Genomic DNA, 13,195 nt, shown 5'->3' with positions numbered 1-13,195 from the left:
TCGGAGGGAGGCACACTCGCCCATCAACAGTCGAGCCCGTGTTTGAATCCTGACCCGGCTATAAACTGTCGTCCCGGTGTTTCACGGGCAGGATAAGGCATCGGACGTGTGCGCCGTCCCTCGGATGGACGTTGAAACTGGCACCTCGTCTGCCAGCATTTGTCGGTGGACGTTAAAGATCACACGTCCTTTGCGAAGAGTAGGCAAATCACTGGCGGCCTGAACAAATTCCAAATTCCTGCTCTAACCGACAGGAGGTACTGCCACACTCCCAGCAAATGATGCTGGCCACCATACGTTCCATGCGAAGGAAGAGGAGCCTGAAATTGATGAATTCTTCAAGCTTCTTTTTTTTTTTTTGCACAAGTCTTAAATAACAATCTAAGTTGCTGTTTAACACTATTTAAAATATTTGTCGCTGGTGATGTGATCACCCACAAAGCCAGGTTTTAGAGTGACTTTTGTGTTTGGACGACGCAGCTTTCGGACTGCGTTATTCCTTCCAATATGAAGTCGATGAAACGCATCAAGAATGAAGACCCTTTCAGACTCCGTCCTCGAAGCACCGTGTTGATGCAGCGAGCAGGACGCAATGTTTCCCAGAGTAGAATGGCCAAGAGAATGTGCGTCCTTGTAAAATCTTTGGCCTTGCCGCCTTTCCTTGAAAATGTTCTAAGACATCACATTATCGTAGAGAACCGAGTTATAAAATCCTCAATGCCATTCCTAGAATGTCGTCCCATAAGCACCCGCCGGTCTTTTAAACGGGACCTCGCAGGAGTTGGTCTCGTAGTTGCTCCCCCAATCAGCCACCTCCAAACCGCTGAAGGGAATGATGCCCTGATGGGATCCTCCTGGCTCCGACGGCAAGGCCGAATGCATCGTTTGGACGTGTGCAGTTCCACTATGGATTTGATCCATGTAGCCTTCCATCGGTGGCATAAATGTTCCGTCGTATCGACAAAGAGCATCATCAATCGCAGTGAGAGCTCGGTTCAAAATGGCCTCTCCTTCTTGCGGCATTCCAGGCAAGAGATCTCCTCCACATGAACCTTCCCAGGAACTCCCAGATGCAAGGGCCGACGGTGGAATGTAATGGGACGTTTGTGGCTGGAAGACCATGGTTGATGACGTGGAAGCTTCCCAATCTTCGCAAGGTTGCGTACTGTTGTACGGGCCAGCGATCGCCACGGAAGCTTTGTTCGTCAGCGTAGTTCTCATCTCAAGTTCTGTAAAGAAAGAAGATACAGGAGTAAGTCTCCATGAGGAGGACAGCTCAAAGTTGTTTTCTGAAGAATCCCACTTAAACATCAATTGGATCTCTAATTGGAGGGGGCCATTTGGTACAACGCTCCCCCAATGACCACGGTCACCGACGGTTCTTTCCCGCTTTCCCACAAGCAATTTTGGTGTGTACAGTGGGGCATCTCGGTTGTGCAGAACAATTTATCATGGCAGCGTTTCAATAGCTATTCGCCACAAATGCCGAATGGTTCTCATAAGCTGACATCAAGGTTAACACAAGCTGCTTCTGCTATTGGATCTGTGCTTGACCAACATGGTGGATGGCTTTGTTTTTGTCAAACCAACTTGTTTGTGGAAGTTGAAGCATCACCTGCTGGTGGGTGCTGCACGGCGCGGTGCTCTCACAATTTCCATTGTACCACCTTTGTATTAGCCAGTGTGAATGGTTTTTTTTTTTGTATACAGTCAAAGATCTTGGCAGAGCGAGAACAATGAATGGATCTGGATGCAACACAACAAAAGGAACAGCAGATAGAGAAGCGGGAATTGCCAACAGCGGGGTCGAGGGACAACAAAGGATGCGCGGGTAGGAGAGAACGCAGGGGGTGGATAAGAAAAAGATTACGATTTGGATGGGAGAATGATCTAAGATGGTGGTGAACAGCCGTCTTGAAGACCGAGAGGGAAGAATGAGAACGAAGAGTGTGGAAGTTGGTTACATGGTGGGGGAGAGAGGAACAATGAGGAGGTGAGAAGCGATCCTGGAGTTGCTGATGAATTCCAAGTATTTAATAATTTTTACCAGTCCGGCCTTCCTCGAGATGTCAACTGGCATGGCTACCCCTCTTGGCTCTGCAATCACCCTGGTCTTCCCACATCGTCAATTCTTATTATTCCATCTTTTGTTTGCAGCACATGCCTGCCGGTCGCATCACTTGCTCGGGGCACAACGGTGCTGCTGATGCAGTGCCCCTATATGTTAGAGCAGGAAAAATGTGTGCAATATGGTTCTACGTTGCTGGTGATAGCTTGCCTACTCCGCATCGAACACTGTGGGATCTTTAATATTGTTACGCTTATTGGGGGGGGGGGGGAGGATTAGATATCACAACAGAGCAGATAGGAATGTAAAGAGTAGCATGGTCCACGTGTGAATAAATAGACATCTCGATGTACAAGTAGGGAAATGTCAGCTGAAGAATAGTTTCCTTTGCATGTGCACCATACAAAGGGTGATGCGTGGTAATAAGGAGTTAGGGATTATGGTTAAGGAAATTGTGTATAACCTCGATGTCAATCTCTTCCGGGGTGGGGGGGGAGCGGGGAGACTCAGCACGAAAAGGGGGTGGGGGTGGGTGGAGGTACGAACACCTCCCTAGGGGTGGAGTGATAGATTTCCTCGGAGGGGCGGAGCATTCCATCGGTCATCGTATCCATCCATTGGGACCATACTCTGTGGAGAGCGTTGGTGATGCCCAAGCAGTCTCCTTTGCTATTGGGCACAATCCTGGACGGGTCGTCACTCCAACACAGTTTACCAGCATGCTGGTACTCGTTTTGCCGACCTCAAAAGGATGACAGGCCGAGTTAACCCCACCTGGTATTAATTCAACAGCTGAGCGAGATTTGAACTCAGGACCCCAGGATCCCAAGCCTACCACCTGAACCATTAGGCCAACACCAGGCATCGTATCCCTCCGCGATTAAATCATTCCAGAGTTATTGTTTGTGGGTACGAGTAATAAACCCGTTGGTTGTAAAAAAGCTTTAAGGTTTTCGTGTCTCTCCTCACGACCAGCACACGCGTTGTCCGCCATCAATTTGGAACGTCTCCTCAGGAATTAAGCCACTTGGACATTGTGGGATTTTAACCTCCCGCTGTGCCGAGCTCAGCGTTAGTCGAGCGGTCGATGCTACAATGTCCATCAACAAATTCCAGCAGACAGGATGCCTGGTTCCATGTCCATCTAAGGGATGGCACAAAGGTACCAGATAACTTCCCCACCTGCAAATCACCGTTATGGCAGCTTATAGCTGTGCTGAGATTTGAGCACATTGCCAGTCGGTCTCCCTTCTCCAGCCTTGGAACTCTGTCATCTCCACCCCACATGCTCTCATGCCACCATTGTGAGTTTGTCATGTTCATCTAATCTTTTCCTCATTTTTGCCTCTTTAACCTTCGTATGGACATGCTTTTAATTTTTGAACGTTTTTACTTTTGCCATTTTCAAAAATGATACGAGGTTATCAACGGGACAGAAGGCAGCGAGTGTACGTGACCCTGAGCCGATGTAACGTACCTCTCTGCTGCAGCTTTATCTTCAGCTTGTGTTTGGCTGTGTCCATTCCTCCATTGGATTCCCATCGTGACGAGTCTTTATTCTCCACTTCTGACAAATACAGAGGACGGGAAGAAGGGTGTGGGTTGTGGCGAGGGGTTTTTAATGGTAACACTGTTGTTGGGAAAAAAAAAAAACAAACAACAAAAAAAAAAAACGCCCCAAAACACAATACCGAGTTCAAATATGTCCAAGAGCAGCGTCCTAAAGGTTTTGTCGGCTAAAAAAAAAAATTAATAAAAATAACAACTTCCGATATTTTGTCACGTGCCTTGATTAAGCCAATAGCGAGACCCGTCATAATGTATTTACGATATATAGTGTATTTACGAAATTACAATACGATAAATGGAATAATCTTTAAATAGTAACGTGAACTTTTCGAAACTTTGAAGCAAATGTCCGAATATATTTAAAAGTTCATGATAGACGCTCTCAAAAGGCACCGTCTATGTGAGGATGTGTACATGTGCTCAGTATTTAAGGAGATCCGGATCTTGTGTGCACAAGAGCCGAGTCCTCGAGATTAAGGTTTTGTCTTCACAAGAAGAACAACAACAAGAACAACGCCGAGCTCTCTATGAGCAGCGATCGCTGCGCGAGACGCTGCTAAAAATGAAAAGAACAACATTTCACTGTATATCCTTCAGCTTGTTATTCGTATATCAATCAACCAACGTACGTAGTCAAACATCACCACGTCGATCCATGTTAATGCCACCACAACTACGACAAGGACGATTGAGCCCGATAAAGGGACAACATAACAAGCAATTATCACATCATTCTTTGGCTTCAAATGTCACATTAAGTACGCATGAAGTGAAACACCCTCTGCTCCAATTGGTTCATCTGATCATGTGCTCATGAAACGTCAACAACATCTCTGGCTATTCTCACAGAGCTGCCTCAATGCCGGCGAGTCTAGCGTTTCATTCAAGCAGACTGGCCGGGACTGCAAGCAGCCATCTCTCCTCAGGACCGGTCTCCCATACCTACTGCCCCTTGATGTTAACTCAGCCTGGGAATTCTTCTACAGAAACCCACGCTCTCCCGTACATATTCATCCCATCTCAACTTCAATTATCCTTCCCTTCTTCCCACCCACAATGCACCAAATCATGCAGTGAGGCAGTTGCTCCGAAACAACTTGCCTTCTCTTCCTGGAAGGCAAATCTGACCGACGGCAATCTCAGTGCATTCCAAAAAATTCCACAAGTGTCTGTCCAACAGAAAGAATGAACTTTCGAACTCATCCCCCTCCTCGAAAACCTGTTTGCACATTGTCAAGTTGGTCTCTGAAGATATGCTCCCCCGTCCATCCCTATCCCTCTCTTCACATGGCCCCACAGCCGGCTCGACTCGTGAGAAGGCCGAATACCTCCTTTCCGTGTTTCTTTCCAAAACTTGTGTTCCCAACCCCTCATTCTCGGTACCCATCCGTCCCCGTCACACCCAACTGCTCCTGGACCGTCTTTTGCATCCGAGAAGGTGGAGATGGTTCCTTCAACCCTCGATTGACTCTGCATACCGAGTCAGACAGCATCGGTTCATAGATCCTAAAAAGCTGCTCTTGCACAACCTCCCTCTGCCGTTTTTACCTTATCATTTGTGTTGGATCATCTTCAATAGGTTTGGAAATTCACAGACATCACTGCACGACACAAAAAGGTGCAAAAACTGATCCACTCAACTGCAGACCTTCATCAGCAAGGCCATGGAAGCCATCACAGTTCATATGAAACCTTCCTTTTCTCAAACAACCTCATCTCAGTTCACCAATTTCGTTTCAAACCAGGTCACTCCACGTTGGACATGCCGCTTCGACTCACCCAACATTGGATGGAGGCCCTCAATGTCAGAAGTGAGACCAGGGCAATCTCTGGACGTATATTGTGCTTTTGATACAGTATGGCAGCCTGCCTTACTCTCCGAATATGGCATCCAGTCAACTCTACACGTGGCTTCCTGACTTCCTCAACTCCCACAGCCAACGTGCAACACTCAATGGAATTCTTTAAATCGCCTGTCCCTGTCCAGGGTGGACTTCCTCAATGCAGTGTTCCATGCCCAATCCTATTCCTGGTCTTCATTGATGATGAGTTCACTCTCTGCCATGACATCCTTCAAACAGACAGGCTGTAGTCTCTTCCCTCTTCAGACCTTCACAAAAAAAAAAAAAAAAAAAAAAAATCACAATCACAAGCTGGTCAAACACTTTGAGATCTGTCAGGATTGAAAGACATGTACCCACTGTCACCATCTGTCACCACTCCACCCTCTGCCGTACCATCTGTCATCCCTCAGACCGGCAAGCAGCAGCTTCTTCGCTCACTGCAGATCTGGATAAAATCACAAACTGGTCCAACACGTGGAACATGTCTTTCAATCCAGACAAATCTCACACTCTCACTATGTCTCTTCGAAAGGACCGTTTACAAAACCCCCCCATCCACTTTCTCAACAATCCTCTGGAAGAAGTCTTTTCTTTCAAGCTTCTGGGTCTCACTATCTGCCATGACCTTTCCTGGGAAAGTCACATTTCCAACCTTGCCTCAAAAGCCAGTCGCCGACTGGGAATCCTCCGTCGTGCAAAGTCCTTCCTCGGCCCTCTTGAGCTCCTGACCACTTACAAAGCTTTTGTCCGTAGCCTGATGGAGTACTGCTCTCCCCTCTGGGCTGGTGCTCCTGCCTCCCACCTTTCTCGACTTCACGCTGTCGAAACCAGGGCTTTTAAGATCATTGGCATCTCCCGCAATGAAGCTGAGTCTTTGGGCCTCTCACTCAATCACCGCAGGTTGGTCGGTGGTCTTTCTGTCTTCTACCGACTCCTCTCCAGCCTTGCCCCCCTGCTCTCTCTGTGATTTGTCCCAACCACATTTCCACAGGGCGCTCAAGGTCCGCCAACAACCCCCTTCTGGTAAAACTACCAAAATCACGAATCACTGCTCATCTTCACTCTTTCATTCCTCTTTTTTCCCGCCTTTGGAATAAACTTCCTCACTCTATTCTTTCCCATTCTTCCCTCCAGGCTTTCAAAACAGCTGTTCACCACCACCTCTTATCTTCCCCCATCCAAATCCTCGATCTTTTCTACCCCGATAATCCACCCAAGCCCACTTCCTTCAATTCTCCTGCTTTCCTTCCTGAAAGTCCCTTTAATGTCCATCTTCCCTCGCCATGTTCCCCGTCCCATCCCCATCCCTCCCCTTCCACAGTTCACCTGTGTCTGTTCCCCAATGTTCTGTCCCTTCCACTCCCGCCCCTCTTGTCTCATGCCTCCTTGCTGTGAGTTGTGTGTTAGCTCTCATACGAGCCTCGACCAAGGTATACAAAAAAAAAAAAAAAAAAAAAAAAAAAAAAATCTCTCTTTGAAAGGACTACCGGGCAAACACTCCTGTATACTTTATTAACAATCTTCTTGAGGATGTCCAGTCATTCAAACTCCCGGGTCTCATGAGCCACGATCTCTTTTGGGCAAAACGAAATTTCAAATTCGGCCTCCAAAACCAGTCTGGGAATCCTCCGCCATATACAAAATCCTTCCATGGCACATCTGAACTCAAATCACCCTCCAAGGCTTTCATCCACAGCTTGGAGTGTTGCCCTCCCCTCTGAGCTCGCTCCTCTGCCTCACATCTTGCTCATCTTGACACCATGAAAACCAATGTCTTCAACATTATTGGAATCTCCCTCGATGAATCCGAGTATCGCTTCACCATCGCAGACAGGTCAGTGGTCTCTGTCTTCTACCGCCACCTTTGTGGTCTTGCACTCTTTGCTCTTTCTGTGGTTTACATCACACCCCCCCCTCCCACACATGGTCTGCAGGGCTCACACGGTCCACCATCAATCCCCTTCTGATGAAACGACCTAAATTCAGGATCACTGCTCATCTCCACATCCTCTTCAACTTCCATCTCAGTCTTCCCTCCATGTCTTCAAGACAGCTGTTCACCATCATCTCAAATCATCTCCATTCCAAAACCATGATCTTTTCTACCCTCGTTAACACCCGCCCCCCAACCACCCCCATAACCTCCAGTTTCCCCCCTTTGGAGTTTCCTTCTGTACCCATCTTGTCTTCCCCATGCACACTCTCCTGTCCATTGTTTGTCCAAGTCTCCCTCCATCTTGGCCTTCAACTCTGCTGTTGGCGTTTACACCCACAGCCACACCGCCCCCCCCACCTCCCACTATTTATTAAAAAATAAATAAATAAATAACTTGACCAGGGGAAGCTGCATTTTCTGCTCAAGCGTAGTTTCATTCAATTCAGCCATTCACAACGCATATTGCTTTGGCATGATGGGGGAAGTTAGCAGACCAACACATGTGCACAAGTTAGTTTTCTATTTTGGGGACGGGAGGATGTGGCTGGAGGATGAGAGGGGAACAAAAGCCGACAGCACACTCACCTTTTTGGCATGATCCTCTCACCGACATCACAATCACGGCACGAGAAACTCTCACCCATCCGCCAGTCCTGTCAATACCACGTACCCTCCATCCCCAATACTTCTCGGTACCGAGCTCCTGCCGCTTTAATCCCATTCGCCGTTTCTGTTGCCACAACTTTTCCAGGGACACCAGCTTCCATGCATCAACTACTTTCCAAGTAAGGTCGAGGCCAGAATCGATATAGTATCCGTAAGCTGTACCCTCTTTATGGCAGCTATGTCCTTCCTGAGTTGTGGTGACCAAAACCGAACACAATATTGGAGGGTGAGGCCTCACTAAATTCCGATACAATGTTAACAACATCTTTTTGGATTCATAAAGTATCCCCCCCTATGAATACATCCGAAAGCCCTGCTCACTTTAGGTAGCTGCCGAGCATCGTCATGTCTGCTTACCGCGACACGGCGTTCTCGATGAGGCCTCGTTAACATCCTCAAGAGTACCAACACTACCTCATTTTGATTTACAACTTATCCTACTGTGAATAAAACCTAAAATCATGTTAGCTTTACCTGAAGCTGCCTGGCAGTGCACAGTCCATTTCCCCACTCTCCCCCTGACCCCCACCCCCCCCCCCAGATCCTTCTCCTGTGTGAATCTCCAAGATTGCCCCTTGCATCATGTAATCTCCATTTCCATTCTTCCTACCCATCCCCAACACCTTGCATGTCAATCTGTTAAAGTATTTAAACGAGCCTCATGGAGGAACTTGTACATTACATGGACACGAATATATGCACACAAGACCATGTATTTGTTTTGTTCCAAATTAAACATTTTTGGCTCCGGCGTTCACCCACTTGCCATTTGTGACACTCCGGTAGGAATTCCTGCATCTTAATCCAAATAGTACCCTCTGCTGCTGTCACTTACAGATGGAGAATCATCACCAACATCAGCACCAATCACTCCAGCAACGGAGCAACGTCCCACGAGGAGGCACAACTACTCTGATCCCAATTATATCGAGTCCCTCCTGCACAGTGGCTCAGCCATGACACCACACCACATGAGAATCCCAATGGTAGCTGCAGGGGACACTTTATAAATCGGCACGATAAATGCCAATAAAAGGTTTTTCAGAAATGGCAGCTCTGTTTGTGATTATTGCTTCTTCCTACATTTGCTTTGCGTTTAATCTCAAGCAGGGTAAGAAACATCCGTACCTGGATTCAAGGCCTCGAAAGAGTAACTATTACTCTTCCTCTGTCAACGCTGTGGTGACAAGAGCTGAAGTGTTGTGTTGTGGGAAATGTTAAATGTTTCGGTCTCCACCATCCCTGCAATCCTTGCAAATGTCTTTTTCTTTTTTTGGGCATAATAATAAAAACAAGAGCTCAAGTGAGCACAATATACGCCGAACAAGAAGGGATATACAGAATTGTGCTACTACATGGAAAAGAGCATCCTGGTTGCCATGGCAACCACTTTGGATGACGAACGTACGTCGTGACATACCGTCTCCACAGTCTGTACCAAATATGAAACGTGAAAGTTGAAAACTTTGGGAATTAGAGTACGGACGGATGACTGGTATCACATAATATGCCCCGATATATATATATATATACATATACATATACATACACATACATATACATACACATACACATACATACATACATACATATATATATATACACACATACACATACACACACACACACACACACACACACACACACACACACACACACACACACACATACACATACACACACACACACACACATATATCAGGCGAATAATTAGATTTTTGTTTTTACTAAACTACTTTCCATATACTGTATCTTTTTTTTCTTTCACTTAAAAACAAACAAACAAAACCCCCCAAAAAACACAACAAAATGTGCACAATGTTAGTCAAAACCTATTGATGAGCACAGATTTTGATGCGGTCAATACACCTTCGTTACGCATCAGATATGAAGTTTGTGGCAGAGTTTCATCATAATCGCGTGTTTGGTTCAAGCAATAACGACCGACTGTTCAACCGCACAAGCTCACCTGATTAAAGTCCAGGTGACCTAAAAACATAAACGTCAAGGATACAAAACGAGGAAAACCACACGGCACAACAAGACAGACGAACACCATCTATTCTAAAATAAATAAAAAAACACAAAAAAAACAAACAAACAAGGAAGCTCTCTCTCATGATGGCCCTTCTCCGAGGTCATGATAATGTGTGCTCTTCTTTCGTATGCAGCACATGGCTGCAGGTAGCGTCATTCACTCGGGGTGCAGCAATTTGTAATTTGGTCATCGTGCCAGCGATAGCTTGCTTACTCTTCGCAAAGGACACCGTGGGATCTTCAACAGCCTCAAACTAATGCTGGCAGATAGGACAGACAGCTAAACATCCAACAGAAGCTAGGTATCGATACACATCGATGCCTCGCACCGCTTGCGAAACACGGGGATTACAGTTTATAGCTGGGCCAAAGTTGGAACCCAGACGAGACGGAACATCGGCGAGTGTGCACAACTCGAAGCCATCCTGCCAGCCCGTACAAAGTGCGTGATGAGTGATCATACAATCCCGCCATTTCCTACCTTTGTGATAAGGACTTTTCATCAGATTGTATAATGGCTTCCTCCTTCGCTTGACAACTAATTGGTGAGGATCTGTGGGTGAAGGGAAGGAGCAGAACATGCGCTGCATCATATATTGGCGTACGAAGTACAAACGATGAGAAACTTCGTTTGAATGTTTATCAATTAGGGCCTGCGGGTGACGAAGGATCATTTCACAAGGTTTTGCGTCATTTATGCAGAAATATCAGGAGTTTGTAAACTTTTGATGAAAAGTGAACTGAACAACCTAAGAGTCCACAATTATATATATAAAAAAAAGAAAACCTGGACACAGTAAAAGGCCATTTGATCCAAACTCGTCGCATCATGCACAGATTTCAGCAATTTTCATGGTGGAGTACCAGTACAAAGGATGGAAGGCTGACAAGCTAATAAAGGAAACAGACGGGCAAGGAACACGCACAAAACCACCACAACAACAACCTGTTAATAAAAAAAAAAGGTTGGTGAAAACCAAAATGTCAGATAGGAGAGGTAGTAGATGGTGTCGTTGGTATTAAGGAGGTGGTGGGCTACACACAGAAACGAGAGAGACAATGCTGTTGTAGCAAATGCAGAAACAAGTCAACTATACAGATTGGGATCTTTCCCCATAGTCTCTGCTACGTACTGATCCCATGGGTTCAGAGCTGTGTGGAAGAGAGCTGGAGACACGGATGGCATCATTGCATTTTGATTTAGAGTTGGGTCTGTCAAAGGAGGAAAGGGAATTCACGAGTCTGGAACATCCATGGAAAAGCTATACACAGAACAACAAGATCAATGAGGTTGGAATGTCTATTTGGAATGATTGGCTGATGGGAGACAGGAGAGATACGGAAGTTGGAAGAGTGGGAAGCAAAACAGTAACCAGGTAGATGGACAAAATAATAATAATAATAATAATAATAATAATAATAATAATAATAATGTGGGGTGGCAGCAATGTAAGGACAGGTGAAAGTTGGCGTTAGAGATGGATGGACGATGAAACTTCAGACGAAACTTTAACTTGTAATTACTTGTTTTAATCATCAAGTCCAGCAGTTCACTGCTCAGCTATTGTTTAGAGTCGTAGAAACTGCTCATCAGCATCGCATCAACAAATAGGCTCAAGTTCAGAACTGTGGCACCTTCACTGGAATGTGAACTTTGCACAATAAACTAAAAGGGTAAGTCAAATGTTGGTGAATAAAAGGGTCAATTATACAAATCCCCCCCGCCCCCCCCCGAAGGTAAAGATTGGCGAATCAGAGGGTCATGCCTCCACATATTGGCGGAGCCTTGGAAACGTGAAAAAAAAAATCAGGAGAACATCCCAGCCACCCCCAACTCATCGGCAGTCACATTTGGGCCTTCATTTTCATGAGGATGATATGTAAAGATGGTGTTCAGCTGATTAACGATTTATTTGTCTTTATGAGCGAAGATCACATCTTCCGATGCAACATCACCGTCGCATTCGGGAGATCAGAGTTGATATATTTCGGAGGGAAATGTTACATTGAACAGCTTCATTGCATGTAAGGTAGTCTCAAGATTTCATTGATAGTTGTTGCGTTGACTTGTTCAGACACAGCATTCACAAAAAAAAATTAAATAAATAAAATGCAGACGTACAAGCAAGGGACCACATGATGCAAATCAATGCAATTTGCCCTCCAAACTCACCGGAATCCAAAGGGGTGTAGAAGAAGCTAACGGCTTCACTGACCACTCTGTCGGATGGGCGGCGAAGCTGCATGCGGACGTGCACCGGAGCGGTGATATCTCTCTGATAGAATGGCGGTGTACGGAATACGATGGCCACCTGGCGGTGTACGTCTGTTTGCGAAAGGTCGGCGAGCTCCGTCCATGAGCCGTGTGAAAACACCACCTCAATGTCCTCTAAGGGATGAACAATAAGGAAGCACAACCAGAAGGCAATCATTACAGGAAAGATGGAGTAAAACACCATCCCCTTAAACAGAGTTTGGCAGGTTCGTCCACACGTCTATTTACGTGGATGAATGGGGAATTACACAATCTTCCAAAATATGTAATTTTTGGCAGAGACTCACCATATTGCTCGGTTTTCTTATAGGCCTAAACATGTCCCGTAATAGATCACGGGGCACTGAAGCTATGGGTTTTATGGCTATGATGGTTTTATCCCAGGAACTTGTCGATTACCATTCAATAACAGCTTGAAAACCTGTCGCTGTGGAACCATGTTGAGATTATGGAAACTTCAGAAACAGCATTGTGGTACAGCCAATAAATAAATAAATAAACAAATAAATACATGATCCATTAATGAGCTTCACCACATCCACTGAGCCTATTCCCAATCTTCTCCTTAAACTCAAATCTTTCTGGTGTTAACACATCCGTTTTCCATTGTCCCACAGTTTTCTCTTTGCTCTATTCGGTCTGGTGAGCCGTTAACCCCTCTGATGTTCTCGTCTTCTCGAAGCCTCAATACCAGAATGAAATAATAATGATTAAAAAAAAAGAAAAAAAAAAAGAATAACGTTATTAGAAAACAACAGGTTTTGACCAATTGCACCAACTCCACCTGCTACGAATACATC

General features: G+C 45.7%; 2 protein-coding genes across 11 annotated transcripts in view; one reads left to right on the top strand and one right to left on the bottom strand.

Annotated features, from left to right (window-relative positions):
• The window catches only part of PUS10 (pseudouridine synthase 10), a 91,288-nt gene extending 82,182 nt beyond the window's left edge, over positions 1-9,106 (top strand). The window contains exon 19 of one of the 3 annotated variants that reach the window (XR_015059920.1): positions 8,921-9,106. The gene's annotated coding sequence lies outside the window, so the exon portion shown is untranslated. The remainder of the gene's footprint in view (positions 1-8,920) is intronic. The other 2 variants (XR_015059921.1, XR_015059922.1) reach the window with 2 other exon arrangements.
• LOC147022791 (proto-oncogene c-Rel-like) overlaps positions 345-13,195 on the bottom strand; it is a 28,968-nt gene continuing 16,117 nt past the window's right edge. For all 8 annotated transcript variants that reach the window (XM_085887582.1, XM_085887583.1, XM_085887587.1 and 5 more), the window contains 4 exons: positions 12,294-12,509; positions 10,602-10,673; positions 3,546-3,635; positions 345-1,229 (listed from right to left, as the gene is read on the bottom strand). In XM_085887582.1, coding sequence (XP_085743708.1) covers positions 727-1,229; positions 3,546-3,635; positions 10,602-10,673; positions 12,294-12,509 — 881 coding nt within the window. In that variant the 3' untranslated portion in view covers positions 345-726. The remainder of the gene's footprint in view (positions 1,230-3,545; positions 3,636-10,601; positions 10,674-12,293; positions 12,510-13,195) is intronic.

Source organism: Eptatretus burgeri, chromosome 7, assembly GCF_056783735.1.
Source record: "Eptatretus burgeri isolate ZD-2024b chromosome 7, Ebu_testis_v1, whole genome shotgun sequence".
NCBI lineage: Eukaryota > Metazoa > Chordata > Myxini > Myxiniformes > Myxinidae > Eptatretus > Eptatretus burgeri.
The sequence above is the reverse complement of the archived record's forward strand: the minus strand, read 5'-3'. Positions and strand labels throughout refer to the sequence as shown.